The following is an 18,556-nucleotide window of genomic DNA, read 5'->3' as shown; positions in this document are numbered from 1 at the left end:
CACAATTGGGCCTTGACAGGCCAGTGGAGACAGTTTGTATCCAATCAATTTCATGCGAGACTGGATACTCTGAGGGGTGCTCTGGGGTCTGTCCCACCCTTCCCATGGGTAAATTTGTATCACATATGCCAGGTGTTTGTCAGATCCCTCTGACCAGCTGCCACTCACAATATGAGTGACACGGATGGATCGATGGATGGATGGATGGTCATGCACTGCCACCTCCTAGGGAAGAGGATAAGGGGAAAGGGGAGCAGAGAGAAGCTACAATATGGATGAGTTTGAAAGAATGAGGGTTTCTTAAACTTCACAAAGTATTTTTAGCAGGGGCGGCTCTCGCTTTTTTGCCACCCCAAGCACAGCAGGCAGGCCGCCTTCAGCGGCTTGCCTGCGGGAGGTCCCCGGTCCTGCGGATTCGGTGGCATGCCTGCGGGAGGTCTGCTGGTCCCGCAGCTTCGGCGTACCCGCTGCCGAATTGCCGCCAAATCCTCAGGACAGGGGACCTCCCGAAGGCATGCCACTGAATCTGCAGGACTCGGGAGCTCCCGCAGGTGCACCACCAAAGGCCGCCTGACTGACACCCTTGCAGGAACAGGCAGGGCGCCCCCCGCAGCTTGCCGCAACAGGCACGTGCTTGAAGCGCTGGTGCCTAGAGCCGCCGCTGATTTTTAGCATCCCCAGCCCTACTGTCCCACCCCCCCACACACCCACCTGTACGGGGGGCGGGATAAGAATCCCAGAGGATGATTTGTGGAGCACCACGAGTGTGCGGAACACAGAGGGGACAATGGTGCTCAGACGTTTTCAGAAGCTCACACAGAGCGTGTGTGTGAGAGAGGGAGGGAACATGTCCCATAGAGTTGGCTACTAGAACCCAGAGAGCGTGCGCTGATTTTAACACTACTTCACTGACAAAAAGGCTCTGGAAATAGATTAACTTCCTTTCTCAAGGTTTATTAATTAGCCCTGTTCCCTTGCACATGTGAACTGCAATAGACTGATGAATGGACTGAAAAACTGCATGAAGTATTTAGGGTATTTTCAAAAGTGACTCACTCCATAAGAAGTCCAAGTTCAACTGAAAGACAATAGGATTTAAGTTCCTAAGGGCCAGATTTAAAAGGCATTGAAATGAATGGGCATTTGGAGACAGGTGCTTTTGAAAATCCTGTTAGGTGCCTCCCTGTACATTTAGGTGCTTAAATACCTTTAACACTCTGGCCCCAAGTGTGTAAGTCACTTCTGACAATGGGACTTGGGCACTTTTGCTCACGGCTCAGGCCTGCCCTCCACTACCCAGGGAATTCTCGCAGGGTCTGGGCCTGAACCACTCAAGTCACAGGAGCTTCCCCACCAACTTCAGATAACGTGTTAAACACGCCACATGATCCCTCTTGGCTTCAACTGCTGCCCATTAGTGAGGGAATGAGGCTGGTCCCATTCACTCCCCTGGCCGTGCTGAGCTGACACACACCAGGCGCTCAGGGGAGTTTGTATTTACAGTCAGAGGGAGGGTCCAGTGCCCTGGTTTAATTCAGAAGAAACCAGCTGAGCATGGACACAGCTCACAGCCTAGATGTTTACTGGCCCTGCCCTTGCTGAGAGGGGCCCCACACGCCCGCACTCCGCTGGGCAGCAGGCCCCAGAGCTGCTCTCCTAAGGGGAGGGGCAGGGAATAGCCCAGCGATGGTCAGAGTCTCCTGGCAGCTCTGGCCAGGGAAAAGCGCAGGGATTTACTGCTGAGAACAGCTGGGAAATACAGAGCAAATGGCTGTCGGTGGTGGCACTGAGTTAATTTCTAAAGCAAATGGGGGCTCCCATGAGGAAAGTGCTGATCTCTGCTGCACACTGGACATGGGCTGAGCAGACATGCTCTCCATTGATACCAGCATTGTCTTGTATTGGTACCTACAGGGGCAGGAGCATTTTCCAGCATATGCCAGCTGTACGATGGACATGGCTTTTACAAGCACCAAAGGTTCTGAGCATCTTGCTTGGCTCCTGGCTTCCAGTAATGCCTGCACCTGATCCACTGTTGGGATCAGACAGAGCGTGGGGTGATTGGTTACATGGTACATGGATCATGAGTCGTTCCTCAGGCCCATTCAATGTGGAAACGTCACCAGCCCCCTGCATGGCTCACCTAAGACCGAACACAGGACGTCATGACGCAGCTCCGTGGAGAAGGGCTGTGCCCAGTGACTCAGAGCAACCCCCTTGCCCCATGGATGATCTGAAGATCCTGATCAGGTAAGTTGGGACAATCTGGGAGGGGATGTTTTAGCTTCTCACGGACAGGTGCAGAGAGGCTGCACTATTCAGAGAGCAGACGAGGACAGCACGTGGTTTGGATCACATCCGATCCACCCGTGTGCAGCCCGTGGCATGTCTGATCTGTCTCTTCGCTGACACTAATTGGTGGGTCACAGGGACGTGCTGCACATTAATTATGTCTAGAAAGATGCTGGTGCTCCCAGAGGTGTGGGGTCACGGACACATGGATTCTAAGTACGGTTATCGTATCCATAACATACACCACTGAATCCATTCAGTACTGACTGCTAATGCGCCACATGCCTTCCATGACGCAATTCCACTGAAGTCACTACAATGGTACCAGTGATGAATTTGGCTCAGTACTGGCCTGTCAGGGCCAAATGGCAGTGGAAGGACCAACATACAGTCCAGTTGTGTACATGCCTCCAGCACCCACAACCGTTCTCCACGGGCTCCAGCCACAGTCACACAGACACGCAGGCAGATCCACAGCCTGTTTGGGGGTTGGGGGAGCGCAGTAGTGGGGGAACCCAGTGCGGTACCAGAACACAGAGCTCCTTTGCTTCTCTCTCGGTACCTTTACGCCCTCAACCACTGTTGTGCCTGAGCATCTTTAACACACGACTAAATTTATCTTTACACCACCCTGTGAGGCAGGGAAGTGCTGCCCCCATTTTACAGACGGGGAATGGAGGCACAGAGATGACGTGACTTGACCAAGAGCACAAAGTCTGTGGCAGGGCCAGGACCTGAACCTCAGTCTCCTGACTCCCACTCCAATGCCTTAACGACAAGACCATCTTCTGCGCTCTTACGTGGGCTGTGTACGGGGACCAGGATTTGGCCAAGGAATACTCCATTGCTTCACTTCCCAGTGGATCTTCAATCCTCCGATTGTACATGTATCTTTTCTCCAGAAAGGATAAACCTGCACTCCCATGGGGCGCCAAAGGAAATTGTCCCGCGCCTCTTTTTCCCTATGCGGGCAGTGGTGGCGACCTCTCCCTGCCATTGACTGGGACTGGTTTTTGTACAGCCCTGTGTCACTGTGGTGGATCTTCGGTGGAGGAACCCAGCTGACCGTCCTTGGTAAGTCACTGAATTACTCACAAACTTTCCTTCTCCTGCCTGTATTGTACGTTTTCCATGATTTTTTTCCTGATTTCTTTGTCTTCACGTTGGGCTCGGGACTCCTCTCACTTTATATATGGACCTTCAAACAATGTTGGGAATAACGTTTAGTCTCTCTGGATAGTCATAACAGGTGTACACGGCCCATGCTGGGTTTTCTTTTCTTTTCCCAATGAAGAGAGGTTTGAATTTGCCCATGAAACCTAATGAGATTCTGCCACTGGGTCCCCAGTTACGATGACTTAGTGTTAGCCCCTTAAGGAAAAGATTTTCTCTCTTTTTCTTTTAAGATATGAACTATTTCTCAGTAGCACCGGGCGTTAGTCAGTGTATGAAAGAAACCCAGAGCCAGGTTCTCAGGTGCTGCACTGTCCTAGCTCCATTGTCCGCAATAGAGCTCCACCAAAACTCACCCCAGGTGTCTACAGACAGGTGTCCAATCCCATGAAATCTAATGTTCTATAAAAATCATTGGTCCCTGGTGATTTAAAATCTGACTTGTCGGGGGTCGTTGGAGGGAAATGCTTAGCACTGAGAGCTGGGCAGAAAATAGGGTTTTATTCTGAGAGTAATTTCAGGATAAGCAAAACAAAAAAAATCATTTTCATCTCAATGGGTCCAAAATCCCAAACAACTATTTTCAGCTGAAAACTGAAACTTGCTTGTTATTCACAGATTTTGGCTTAAGATTTCCACTTTTTCCATTTTGGGATTTTCAACAAAAAAGTGTTTTGTTTTATTTTTTGGTTTTTTGGAGAAAAACAGATACTTGCCACAAAAATATTCATTCAGTTGAAAACCAATTTTCCACTGAAAAAAGTTTTGATGGGTCATTTTCAACCAGCCCTATTTGTAGCATTGCTCATTCAGAGCTAGACAAGAGACTGATGTAATTTTAAAAATAGAAGGCAGCTCCTCATAGGATGTAAATCCATGTAGCTTCCTTGCCAGCAATGGACTACACTGATTTACATTTAACCTGAGTGAGTCTAATTGCACTGACTGACTTATTCTGGACACTGAAGATCCATTACATTGTATCTTACAGAAAATTGGATTTCAGTTTGAAATGCAACCCAAACCCCCCCAAAATCTTTGAGATTTGCAAGATGTTAGTTAAATGGGCTGGGGTGGGAGCAGCCTGCAGGGGGAGAGGGCTTTCACGAAGTTGCACTAATTGTGTCCCTCGAGCCTGGGGCACACTAACGAGGTTGCTGGCCAGTGTGAAAGGCTGGACGGCTTCCTAGAGGCCAGATTCTGTGTCTGCCAAGCTCAGAAGAACGCAGTGATCAGGATGCTGGTTGGACCAGCCGGCTTCAGTTACAGAACAGCCTTAGGGACCTGATGGACCTGGCTTAGGCAGAGCTCAGTGAGTCAGGGCTGACAGTATTAGCTCAAGTACCATTGATGGCTGCTTTGACTTACATAAAGTGTGAAATAATTAAGGCCCAGACTGTGACAGCCCTACTCATGCCAAACAGCAAATTGCTTTACATACCGTCCCACTAATGTAAATGGGACCAACCGCCTGTGCAGTAAGGTGCAACCTGGCACGAGGATGGGCATCCCAAGCTGGCCGCTGCAACCCGGGGTGGCTCTAGCCATTTCGCCACCCCAAGCACGGCCGCACGCCGTGGGGGGCGCTCTGCCGGTCGCCGGTCCCGCGGCACCTCCCGGAGACGTGCCTGCGGATGCTCCACCGAAGCCGCGGGACCAGCGGATCCTCCTCAGGCACGCCTGCAGGAGGTCCACTGGAGCCACCTGCCGCCCTCCCGGCAACCGGCAGAGCGCCCCCCGCGGCATGCCGCCCAAAGCACGCGCTTGGCGTGCTGGGGCCTGGAGCCGCCCCTGCCCGCGACAAGGCTGGTGCATAAATGTTAGCAAGGATTTAAAATTTCCCCGAACTTTTGTCCTCTTCTCTTGAACCCCATCTAGCAAAGCTCTCAGACGCACACTGGATCGTGCCCTGTGGCAGGGATTAGCCCCATAAACGAGTCTGTACTTTACAGCTGCTGAAAACGTTTCAGCAACAAGCTTGCTTGGTAACTCGGCTATTCAGCAACAGAACAGGCAACCAGGGTGTGGTAGGAGGTTGTTTGTCACCCAGGTGTTAATCAAAAGATCTGACCCTTAGCAGAGAGACCTACAGACCCAGACAGACAATGAGAATTCAACAATGGGTTTATTGACCCACTTGGCAGAATAGAGAATTTATCCCTGCTATGGAATTCCATAGGAAGGTTCAAAACCAAAACTCTCTCTCTCAAAACTGTACAGAATTTTATACTACTTTCTATTAAAAAAAATCTATTTAATGCATGTTTCGGACTAGCAGCTGTGTTAGTCTGTATCCGCAAAAAGAACAGGAGTACTTGTGGCACCTTAGAGATTAACAAATTAATTTCAGCATAAGCTTTCGTGGGCTACAGCTCACTTCTTCGGATGCATAGAATGGAACACACAGACAGACGATATTTATACATGTAGCCCACGAAAGCTTATGCTGAAATAAATTTGTTAATCTCTAAGGTGCCACAAGTACTCCTGTTCTTTTTATTTAATGCATGCAGTTCTCCTTCCTATCCTTTGGATCCTACTGTTTTTGTAATTATCTGTTACAGCATTTTTTCATTAAGAAAAATGGGGGTTACCCCCAGATTCCTCTGTGCCTCTAGTGAAACAGCCCCCAAGGCCTGAACAGACAAATTAAACTCTAAGCTTAGACCCTAAAAAATAGCCCCAAAATAATAACTAGAACGTAGTCCTAGGAAAGTACTTATCTGCTGGTTTTATATTTCTGAGATGGGCACAAACCCGAATGACCTGCAGTTACTCTTTGTGAATAGCTCTCACTGTCTCATACGCAGAGAGTCTGTTCTTGAGAAATGAGAGAAATTGTTCACCATGGAAATATCTTCCGAGTTAATTCAATAAGTGGCATCTTCCTCTGCACTAAACGGCACCATTTGAGAAGGAAGGTGCTACTCAATGTGAGGAAGGGGATCAAAATCTAGCACTTAACATTGAGGAATTCTGTGCAAACTGCCTAGGTTGCCAGCTGTTTAGAAGTCGTATTTCCCTGTATCTGACCAACAATGAATTAAAAGGGAAGCTTGGAAACAATACTGATAATACTTCGCACTTCTACAGCATCTTCCGCCAAGTGTCTCAGCGCTTGAGAAATATGTAAAAAAAACATAAACCTTGAGAAAAAGCCTGTGTGTGGCGAGTTCAGTGATGTGATCCCCTTTCATGGGCAGAGAGGTCAGTGATTTCATCAGGTTCACAGAGGAAGCCTGTGGCAGAACTGGGAATGGACCCCAAGTGTCCAGATTCCCGGTCCTGTGCCTTAAATAGGAGAACATCCCAGATAATTACCCTGCCACAGTGCTTGTGAGAGGTTGGATTTGTTACACTGCAAAGATCTGGAATTTCTTACATTCTGCCCTGACAGTCTCTGTTTTGGGGTTTTCTAACACTGAGTTTCCTTTTCTTGTAGGTCAGCCAAAGGCATCTCCCACCGTGCACCTCTTCCCTCCATCCTCAGAAGAGATAAAGACAAAGAGCAAAGCCACACTGGTGTGTCTGCTGGGCAGCTTTTACCCAGGGTTAGTCCAAGTCACCTGGAAAGCTGACGGCCAGCAGATCTCCTCTGGAGTGGAGACGACCAAACCCTCCAAACAGAGTGACAACAAGTTCATGGCCAGCAGTTACCTGTCTCTGGATGCATCACAGTGGAAGACCCATGAGACCTACACCTGCCAGGTGACACACGATGGGAAGAACTTCGAGAAGTCCCTGAAGAGCTCAGAGTGTTCTTGACCCACAGAGGGCTCGGCCGGTTCCCGTGTCAGTCTCTAGGGGGCTCCCCAAGGGAGCTAGGATCTGCCTGTAGCATTCCCATAATGCTGATTTCCAGCAAAACTCCTTCCTATTTTAGGTGGGGGATTTTAACAATCCATACGACACCGTCTTTATTCCCATGTCCCCACTGCTCTCACCCCCCTGCATTCCCTGGAATTGTCCTTCCTGCTTTAGTCTCTGATGCAGCCTTGTGATGATATTAATAAAATCAGAAAAACTTTGACTATCGCTGTGACTGTGAAGAGTTTAAACTTCTTCTGTCCCTTTTACACCTTGTGTATTAATTGCAATATTCACCCTCTCTTCCAATAAAATAAACTTACCTTTTATCAGCTAATATGGTTTTCTTTTTAGGCTGGCTCAATGCTCAGCTTGGTCACTAGCCCTGCGGAGAGCAGCCTGCTCTGTAAGTTAGTATTGAGTCAACCTCTGCCTGCACATGGGGCAGATTCCGACTCCCTGCTTCTCCCTGAGCATTAGTCAGTCATTCTTCAACAAGCCTCATTGGAGTCAATGTGCTATTCGCTTAACAGCTCAATACTCAGACGAATAATTGGCCAAATCTGGCCCATAGAGAGAGAAGCACCACGCTCCTGATGGTGGTTTTCTGAGATAGGCTGTAACCAGAGCTCCTGGCCACTTCTGGTCAGTAGAGACAAACCCCCTCTTTGGAAGAGTGGCCTTTAATATCCTGCCAACATCAACTTAGGTGACAGCTCTCAACCCACCCAACTGGCCCTTCCACCAGGTTCAGCAGTACATGGAAATCTGCCTGAATTAAACCAATGCTGCTGGCCACTGCATGACACCCATTGTGTTTCAGCCAAAGGGGAAGGCAGTGACCCTTATGTCCAGTTTGACCATCTGTGTACATGGGTGAAGTGCTTTGGGAGCCCTCACATTCACGATGCTTTTCAAGTGAAAGCAGAACATTACTGGTGATCTGGATTCTCTGGTATCACTCAGGCCTGTGTTACTTCTGGGGTGCTGCACGATTTGGGCCTTGACAGGGCAGAGCAGATAGTCTGTGTCCCATTAAAAACCCGTCAGTTGGGCTTCAGGATCAGTAGCATGTGAGGCGGGATTCCCTGAGGGGCGCTCTGGGGTCTGTCCCACCCTTCCCACACAGCAGCACGCACCGTTTTTGCAGCTGGGAACTCACCTCACAGAGACCGTTTATCATGGACCCCTGAGCTGTGCTGGGCCAGCCAGCCAAAGGAGACCCATGAACACTGATTCTCCTACAGTCATAGGGCCAGGGAGGTAAAGGGATACATTTGTACCACATATGCCATGCAGGGCCGGCTCCAGGGGTTTTGCCGCCCCAAGCAGCCAATAAAGAAAAAAAGCCGCAATCGCCATCTGCGGCAATTCAGCAGGAGGTCCTTCGCTCCGACTGGGAGTGAGGGACCCTCTGCCGAATTGCCGAATAGCTGGATGTGCCGCCCCTCTCTGGAATGGCCGCCCCAAGCACCTGCTTGCTAAGCTGGTGCCTGGAGCCAGCCCTGATGCCATGTACATGTCGGATCGCACCATGCTACTGCTACTCACAATATGGGTTACACGGATGGATGGATGGCCAGTCATGCACTGCCACCTCCTATAGAAAGGAATAAGGGGAAAGGGGAGTAGAGGGAGGACGAACCATGGAGAAGTTTTAAACAGTAAGTGTTTTTTTTAACCTTCACATACAAATATTTTTAACATCCTCAGACCTACTGTCCCGCCATCCCAACACACTCACAGGACTGTCCTTGGGGGGCTTAAGATTTCCAGATAATGATTTCTGGAGCACCAAGCGTGTGCAGAGCACAGGGGGACAATGGCTCTCAGAAGTTCTCGGGAGCTTACACTGCAATGATGACAGTGAAGGGATCAGACAGAGGGGGAGGGGCGGGGGGGGGGGAAGAGTGAGCATGTGCCATAAAGAGTTGGCTGCCAGAACCTATTGGTGTGCGCTGATTTTTAACACTACTTCATTGACAAAAAGGCCCTGGAAAGAGATTCACTCCCTTTGCTCAAGGTTTAGGAATTGGTCCTGTTGCCTTGCAAATATGAACTTCATGCAGTTTTTCAGTCCATTCAGTCTATTGCAGTATTTAGGGGACACCTCTACCCCGCTATAATACAACTTGCTATAACACAGATTCGGATATAACGCGGTAAAGCAGCATTCTGTTGGGGGGTGGGGAGGCTGTGCTCTCCGGTGGATCAAAGCAAGTTCGATAGAACGCGGCTTCACCTATGACACGGTACATTTTTTGGCTCCCGAGGACAGCGTTATATCGAGGTAGAGGTGTATTTTCAAAAGCAACTAACTCCGTTGACAGTCTAAGTTCAACTGAAAGTCAATAGAACTTAGGAACCTAAGGGCCAGATTTAGAAGGCATTGAAATGAATGGGCGTTTGGCAGACAGGTGCTTCTGAAAATCCTGTTAGATGCCTCCCTGTACATTTAGGTGCTTAAATACCTTTAACACTCCAGGCCTAAGTGCTTAAGTCACATCTGACAATGGGACTTGGGCACTTTTGCTCACGGCTCAGGCCTGCCCTCCGCTACCCAGGGAATTCTCACAGGGTCTGAGACGGAACCACTCAAGTCACAGGAGCTTCCCCACCAACTTCAGATAACGTGTTAAACACACCACGTGATCCCTCTTGGCTTCAACTGCTGCCCATTACTGAGGGAATGAGGCTGGTCCCATTCACTCCCCTGGCCGTGCTGAGCTGACACACACCAGGCGCTAAGGGGAGTTTGTATTGACAGTCAGAGGGAGGGTCCAGTGCCCTGGTTTAATTCAGAAGAAACCAGCTGAGCATGGACACAGCTCACAGCCTAGATGTTTACTGGCCCTGCCCTTGGTGAGAGGGGCCACACACGCCCACACTCTGCTGGGCAGCAGGCCCCAGAGCTGCTCTCCTAAGGGGAGGGGCAGGGAACAGCCCAGTGATGGTGAGAGTCTCATGGCAGCTCTGTCCAGGGAACAGCGCAGGGATTTACTGCTGAGAACAGCTGGGAAATACAGAGCAAGTGGCTGTTGTTGGTGGCACTGAGTTAATTTCTAAAGCAACTGGGGGCTCCCTTCAGGAAAGTGCTGATCTCTGCTGCACACTGGACATTGATCCCAACATTGCTTGTATTGGTACTAACAGGGCTTAAAGCATTTTCCAGCATATGCCAGATGCAGACTCTTGGCTTCCAGAGAGACTGCCAGGAACGCCTGCATCCGATCCATGGCTGGGGTCCCAGCAGAGGATGGTGGTGATCAGTTTCTTGGAACATGGATGTTGAACACTATTTAACCAATCCTTGGACATGTCCAGTGTGGAGACTTCACCAGCCAAATGCAAAACACAACATGATGATGCAGCTTTTTCAGCGGGACCCCTGGCCCTAGGGACTATCTGGAGATCCTGATCAGGTAAGGCAGGACCACGTGTCCTGGGATGTGGTAGCTTCTCACTGACGGGTGCAGGGAAGGCTGCACTATCCGGATGAGAGATGAGGACAGCACGTGGTGTTGGTTTCCTATCCACACACATGCAGCCCCACATGGCCGATCTGTTTCTTTGCTGACACTTGTTGGTGTGACGCTAGGATAGTGTTTACACTATGTCTGCAGCAATGGCAGCGCTCCCAGGGATGTGGGCTACAAACACGTGCTTTGGAAACAGGGGTATCCCCCACATGAGATACACAATTGGATACATTAAATACTGGCAGCAAATGGGCCTAATTCTTCTCTGGTATAATTCTCACAAGTCACTATAATTGCACCAGGGTTGAACGTGGCTCAGCGTGTTCACTATCAGCATCCCAAAGAAATCTGTCAGCCCCTCCCTCCTGGGGACCTACGAGGGGCAGCTGGCAGTGGAAGGACCTACAGCGTAGCAGCCCCAATTCAACACTCTGTGTCCCCTCCTCCACCCACAATGGTGCTAGATGGAGATCCATGGGGCACCATCCACAGCAGCACACACAGGCAATGCAGGAGGTACCTGCAGATCCCCAGACCATGGGTGCGTTGGGGGAGCACAGGGGCAGTGGAATTAGTGCAGAAGCAGCCGAGCATTCAGTTCCTTTGCATCTATCTAGGCAGGTTTATGACTTGTATCACTGTCATACCTGAGCATCTCACAGCCATAAAGGAATTTCTCCTTACAGCACCCCTGTGAAATAGGGAAGTACTATCCCCATTTTACAGATGGGGAATTGAGGCACAGAGATTATGTGACTTGCCCAAGGGCACAAAGAAAGTCTGTGGCAAAACCAGGATTTTACTCCGACTTCTGACTCCCACTCCAGTGCCTTAAGTACAAGACCATCTTCTGCTCTCTTACGTGGGCTGCGTGCTGGGACCAGGATTTGGCCCCACGTGAGCTCTCCCAATACTCCATTGCTTCACCTCCCAATGGATCTTCATTCAATCAACTGTACTATGAGCTTCTCCAGAAAGGATGAACCTTCACCCTCAAGGAGATTCAGCAGTTTTCATCCCACATCTATTTTCCCCACACGTGCAGTGGTGGCGACCTCTCCCTACCGTTGAACATGACTGGTTTTTGTACAGCCGTGTGTCACTGTGGTTTGTCTTTGGTGGAGGAACCCAGCTGACCGTCCTTGGTAAGTCACTGAATTACTCACCTGCTTTTCTTCTCAATGCCAATCCTGTCATGTTTCCATGATTTTTTTCCTCCTTTTCTCTTAGTCCCAGGCTTGGGTCTCCTCTCTCTTTATGCACAGACCTTCATATGGTGTTGAGAACAATGTTCAATCTGTGGATAATCAGAACAGGGGGTAGATGTCCCATGCTGGATTTTTATCATCTTTTCCCAATGAACAGTTTTCTTAATTTGCCCATGAAACCTAACCAGATTCTCTAGTCATTTTCCAATTTTTAAATAACTGCTGTTAGCATTTAAAAAAAATATTTTCTACCTTGTTTTTTGTTTTAGTGGACTAGACATTCCTTATTCGCACTGGGTTTTTTCAATATGTGAAAGAAACCAAGGGCCAGATCATCAGCCAGAGTAAAACAACATAGTCCCTTTGTTTTCAATACATCGCCAACAAAACGCATCCAAACCTCCTTAAAATAGATGTACGATCCCTTGTAGGACTGTACATCTAATGTAGGATCTAATGTAGGATAAAAATAATTTGTCCTTTGTGATTTGAAATCTGCCCTTCTGGAGTAATTTGAAGACTATTCATTTTGGTAAGAGTTAGTCACAAAAAGAGGTTTAAATTTCTGGAAAAATTTCAACAAAAATGAAAAATGTTATTTTTCTCTAAATTCTCAACAGAAAATTGACTTTTCAGCCAAAAAATTAAAAAAAAAAATTCATCCAATAATTACTGAAAAAAGAGAAAGAAAACCCCCAGATATTTAGAGAAACCATTTGGTTCTGAGTTTTTGCGTTTCCAACATGAAATTTTTTGTCATCAGACACTTGCGGCAAACAATTCCATTGAGATGAAAACCCAGTTTTTCACTGACAAGAGATTTAATGGGTAATTTTTGACCAGCCCTACTTGTAGAATTGCTAATTTAGAGCAAGTTATGAGAACAAAGTAATTTTTAAAATATAAGAACAGATCCTCATGTGGTATAAATTAATGTAGCCCCCTTGGCAGTAATGGAACTACACTGATTTACCCTTACACTGAGTGAGTGTAATTGCACTGACTGACTTACTCCTGACCCGGAGGATCGGTTCCATTGTACATTGGATGGACTGTAGCTATCGTGGATTTCAGTTTGGAAATACCACTCAACCCTGATTTTCTGACAGTGACAGGGACACCCAACACCTTTGAAATATGGAGTTACAGATAAATGGGGTGGGGTTGGAGCAGCCTGTGGGGCGAGAAGGCTTGAAAGAGGCGGCACTACTTGCCTCTCTCAAGCCTGGAGCACACTAACAAGGTTGCTGGCCAGTCTGGGAAGGCTGGATGGCTTCCTGGAAGCTGCACTCTCCGGCTGCCAGGCTCAGAGCTCAACGACCAGGATGCTGGCTGGGCCAGCAGGCTTCAGTTACAGTAAAACCTTGAGGAGCAGATAGATCTCGGCTAGCCAGGGCTCAGTAAATCAGGGCTGACTGTGCTACCTCAGACAACATTGTTTGTAGCTTTGACCTGTGTAAAGCGTGAAATAACTACAGCCCAGGGTGCACCGAGCCTACTCGTGCTAAGTAGCACCTTGCTCTTCAGACAGGCCCACTGACGTCAGTGGGACCGACCACTTGAGGAGTAAAGTGCTACCTGGAATGAGGAAGAGCGTCTCAGTTCAGCCCGAGTTAGAAGACAGGTGCCTTTTACTAGGAGGTTAAAAATTCCCTAAACTTTTGTGTCCATTCCAAAGCCACCGGTCCTTTACTGTCTCCATATCTCCATGCAGTAACATAGCGCAACATCGTGCGAGGGTGCAGGGGAATCTACTCTGTACCACCGTGAAATCAACCAATACTGTGAAATTTTGCAGTCTCCCTTTTGTTCGTCTTGGACCCTGCTCCAGCAAGGCACTTAGACAAATCCTGGCTCGAGCCCTTTGGCTGGGACTGGTCCCATACAGGAGTCTGTACATTACAAGTTTCTGAAAACATTTCAGCAACAAGCTAACTCGGTAACGAGGCTGTTCAGCAGCCAGCTTATCACAGGATGAGTTGAGGAGGTTATTTCCTATCAAGGTCTTATTCAAAAGTGCTGTCCCTAGGTAGAAAGGCCTGCAGAAGGTGGAAAACAACAACAAATGTTGGTTATCCTGGATTTCTCCCTGGCATTGAAGTGACTTCCGATGCCCTAACCACACACATTAAACTCTAAGTAAATCTTAGACCTTAAGAAATATCCTGAAACTAATAAGTACAACGTAGTCCAAAATCCCTAGAAAGCTGATTTTAGATTTCTAAAACGCAGCATAACGCAGAATCAGCTGCAGCATTTCTTTGTGAATGGCTCTTGCTAAAAGTCCAGTGCATACAGATCGCAATGCAATTCACACCAATTGATTTTTTCCTTTAGCGTCACTGTACCTCTTGCAGGCCCCAAGCTATTATTGGAAGTCAGTGGGAGTTATGGGTGCAGGAGGAATATGGGATCAAGCCTTCAATGATTCAAGGGACAAAAAGGATGAGTAAAGTGAAAGCCCCTTTTACAGACATAAGGACAGTTACTAACTAGGCCAGGTTCACTAAGGAAGCCTGTGGCAGACCAAGGATTGGATCCCAAATGTCCTGATTCCCAGCCCTGTGCCTTAACCACAAGAACATCTTACATCTCAGATAATTACCCTGCCCCAGTGCTTGTAAAAGATTCGATCTCTTACACTGCAGAGATCTGGAATTTATTACTTTCTGCACTAGCAGTCGCTGGATTTGGGTTTTCTAACATTGAGTTTCCTTGTCTTGTAGGTCAGCCAAAGGCATCTCCCACCGTGCACCTCTTCCCTCCATCCTCGGAAGAGATAAAAACAAAAAGCAAAGCCACACTGGTGTGTCTGCTGGGCAGCTTTTACCCAGGGTCAGTCCAAGTCACCTGGAAAGCTGATGGCCAGCAGATCTCCTCTGGAGTGGAGACGACCAAACCCTCCAAACAGAGTGACAACAAGTTCATGGCCAGCAGTTACCTGTCTCTGGATGCATCAAAGTGGAAGACCCATGAGACCTACACCTGCCAGGTGACACACGATGGGAAGAGCTTCGAGAAGTCCCTGAAGAGCTCAGAGTGTTCTTAACCCTCTGACCCCCGGAGGGCTCGGCCGGTTCCCGTGTCAGTCTGTAGGGGGCTCCCCAAGGGAGTCAGGATCTGTCTGTAGCATTCCCACAATGCTGATTTCCAGCAAATCTGCTTCCTCCTTTAGGTGGGGGATTTTATCAATCCATACAACACCATCATTATTCCCACATCCCTACTGCTCTCACCCCCCTGCATTCCCTGGAATTGTCCTTCCTGCTTTAGTCTCTGATGCAGCCTTGTTATGATATTAATAAAATCAGAAAAATTTGACTATCGCTGTGACTGTGAAGAGTTTAAACTTCTTCTGTCCCTTTTACACCTCGTGTATTAATTGCAATATTCACCTTCTCTTCCAATAAAATAAACTTACCTTTTATCTCCCTATATGGTTTTCTTTTTAGTAAGGAGCTGTTGGCTTTGGGGTTTCAGACAAGCTCATGAGAAGTGATGCTAAGTGATGTGTCATATCATGGAGATCGGGGATGGGGAGAGATGTCACAGAGGGATCACTCCCCAAGCTGTGCCTGTTCTCCCTTAACACTGCTCACTCTGGCTCTCAGCCAGACTTCTGTGAGGTGTGACAATCGCTGCTGCACAAATCTCTCTGCAGAGCACACGTTGTGTTAGGGAATCCCTGGGTGATGGGGGCTGCATGAGAGCGTAATGCAAACCCCTGTGGGTCTGCAGCCAGCCCCACTTGTGCTGGATCCCTGCAGCTCCCAACAGAGCAGCAGGGCTAGGCTGGGTCAATGCAAGGCTGGGTCACTAGCCCTGCAGAGAGCAGCCTGCTCTGTGAGTTAGTATTGAGTCACCCTCTGCCCTCGCATGGGGCAGATTCCAGCTCCCTGCTTCTCCCTGAGCATTAGTCATTCTTCAAGTAGCGTCATTGGAGTCAATGGGCTTTTGGCTGAACAGCTCAACACTCAGGGGAATAAGTGACCAAATCTGGCCCATTGAATGAGGGGCACCACACTGCTGCAGGCTGGTCCCTGGGACAGGCTGTAACCAGAGCTCCTGGCTCTGTCTGGTCAGTAGAGACACAAAGGGCCCTGTTGGAAGAGTGGCATTTGGCAGGATATTAAATACCAACTTGGGTGACAGCTCCCTATGCACCCAACCTCCCCTCCCAGCAGGTTCAGCTGTACATGGAAATCTGCCTGAATTAAACTGATGCCGATAGCCACTGTGTGACACTTGTTGTGTTTCAGCTGGAGGGGAAGGCAGTGACTTTTATGTGCAGTTTGACCAGCTGTGTAGATGGTTAAAGTACTTTGGGAGCCTTCAGATTCAAGATGCTTTTCAAATGAAATCAGAACATTACTGGTGATCTGGATTCTCTGGAATCACTCAGGCCTGTGATACTTCTCAGATGCCGCACAATTTGGGCCTTGGCAGGCCAGAGCAGACAGTGCGTGTGTCCCATTAATAACCCATAGTTGTGCTGGGGGATCGGTATCATGTGAGACTGGATACTCCGAGGGGCACTCTGCGGTCTGTCCGACCCTTCCCAGACAGCAGCACGCACCGTGTGTGCAGCTGGGAATTTGCATCATGGAGACCATTTATTATGGACCCCTGAGCAGTGCTGGGCCAGGCAGACAAAGGAGACCCATGAACACTGGTTCTCCTACAGTCCTCAGGCCAGAGAGGCAAAGGGATAGATTTGTATCACATATGCCACATATTTGTTAGATCCCACCGAGCTGTCACCACTCACAATGAGTGACACGGACGGACGGTCATGCACTGCCACCTCCTAGGGAAGGGGAAAGGGGAGCAGAGGGAAGCTGCAATATGGATCGAGTTTGAAAGAATGAGGGTCTCAAACTTCAAAGTATTTTTAGCATCCCCAGACCTACTGTCCCACCATTCCTCCTTCCCCCCACCCACCCACCCACCCACCCACCCACACGTCTGTACATGGCGGGGGTATAAGAATCCCAGGTTATAAGTTGCAGAGCACAGTGTGCAGAACACAGAGGGGACAATGGTGCTCAGACATTTTCAGAAGCTCACACAGAGCATGTGTGTGAGAGGGGGAGGGAACATGTCCCATAGAGTTGGCTACTAGAAACCAGAGAGCCTGCGCTGATTTTAACACTACTTCACTGACAAAAAGGTTCTGGAAAGAGATTCACTTCCTTTCTCAATGTTTATTAATTGGGCCTGTTCCCTTGCACATGTGAAGTGCAATAGACTGATGAATGGACTGAAAAACTGCATGAAATATTTAGGGTATTTTCAAAAGTGACTCACTCCATAAAAAGTTACGTTCAACTGAAAGTCAATAGGATTCAGGAGCCTAAGGGCCAGATTTAAAAGGCATTGAAATGAATGGGCGTTTGGCAGACAGGTGCTTCTCAAAATCCCGCTAGCTAGCTGCCTGTCCATATAGGTGCTTAAATACCGTAAGCACTTGGGCTGGAGTGTTAAAGTCACTTTGACAATGGAACTTGGGCCCTTTTGCTCATGGCTCAGGCCTGCCCTCCCCTAACCAGGGAATTCTCGCAGGGTCTGAGACGGAACCACTCAAGTCACAGGAGCTTCCCCACCAACTTCAGATAACGTGTTAAACACACCACATGATCCCTCTTGGCTTCAACTGCTGCCCATTACTGAGGGAATGAGGCTGGTCCCATTCACTCCCCTGGCCGTGCTGAGCTGACACACACCAGGCGCTAAGGGGAGTTTGTATTTACAGTCAGAGGGAGGGTCCAGCGCCCTGGTTTAATTCAGAAGAAACCAGCTGAGCATGGACACAGCTCACAGCCTAGATGTTTACTGGCCCTGCCCTTGGTGAGAGGGGCCCCACACACCCGCACTCTGCTGGGCAGCAGGCCCCAGAGCTGCTCTCCTAAGTTGAGGGGCAGGGAATAGCCCAGCGATGGTGAGAGTCTCAGGGCAGCTCTGTCCAGAGAACAGCGCAGGGATTTACTGCTGAGAACAGCTGGGAAATTCAGAGCAAGTGGCTGTCAGTGGCACTGAGTTAATTTCTAAAGGCAACTGAGGGGCTCCCTTCAGGAAAGTGCAAACCACCCCTGCACACTGGACATGGGCTGAGCAGACCTGCTCTCTATTGATACCAGCATTGCCTTTTATTGGTATGAACAGGAGCTGGAGCATTTTCCAGCATATACCAGCTGTACAATGGACATGGCTTTTACAAGCACCAAAGGTTCTGAGCATCTTGCTTGGCTCCTGGCTTCCAGTAATGCCTGCACCTGATCCAGTAATGCCTGCTGGGGTTCAGACAGAGCGTGGGGTGATTGGTTACATGGCACATGGATCTTGAGTCATTCCTCAGGCATGTCCAATGTGGAGACGTCACCAGCCCCCTGCATGGCTCATCTGAGAGCGAACACAGGATGTGATGATGCAGCTCCGGGCAGAAGGGCTGTGCCCAGTGACTCTGAGCGACCCCCTGGCCCATCTGAAGACCCTGATCAGGTAAGTTGGGACAATCTGGGAGTGGATGTTTTAGCTTCTCAAGGACAGGTGCAGAGAGGCTGCACTATTCAGAGAGCAGACGAGGACAGCACGTGGTTT

The 18,556-nt window shown here is 48.9% G+C and overlaps 2 gene segments (V, D, J or C); both read left to right on the top strand.

Annotated features, from left to right (window-relative positions):
* Positions 1–2,224: 2,224 nt before the first annotated feature.
* On the top strand, positions 2,225–7,489 carry LOC123351125. The segment is given in 3 exon segments: positions 2,225–2,250; positions 3,314–3,366; positions 6,908–7,489. Coding segments are annotated over 3 exon segments (402 nt in total).
* Positions 7,490–11,205: 3,716 nt separating this feature from the next.
* On the top strand, positions 11,206–15,388 carry LOC123351124. The segment is given in 3 exon segments: positions 11,206–11,267; positions 11,844–11,896; positions 14,686–15,388. Coding segments are annotated over 3 exon segments (438 nt in total).
* The last annotated feature ends 3,168 nt before the right edge of the window (positions 15,389–18,556 follow it).

Source organism: Mauremys mutica, chromosome 16 (genome assembly GCF_020497125.1).
Source record: "Mauremys mutica isolate MM-2020 ecotype Southern chromosome 16, ASM2049712v1, whole genome shotgun sequence".
NCBI lineage: Eukaryota > Metazoa > Chordata > Testudines > Geoemydidae > Mauremys > Mauremys mutica.
The sequence above is the reverse complement of the archived record's forward strand: the minus strand, read 5'-3'. Positions and strand labels throughout refer to the sequence as shown.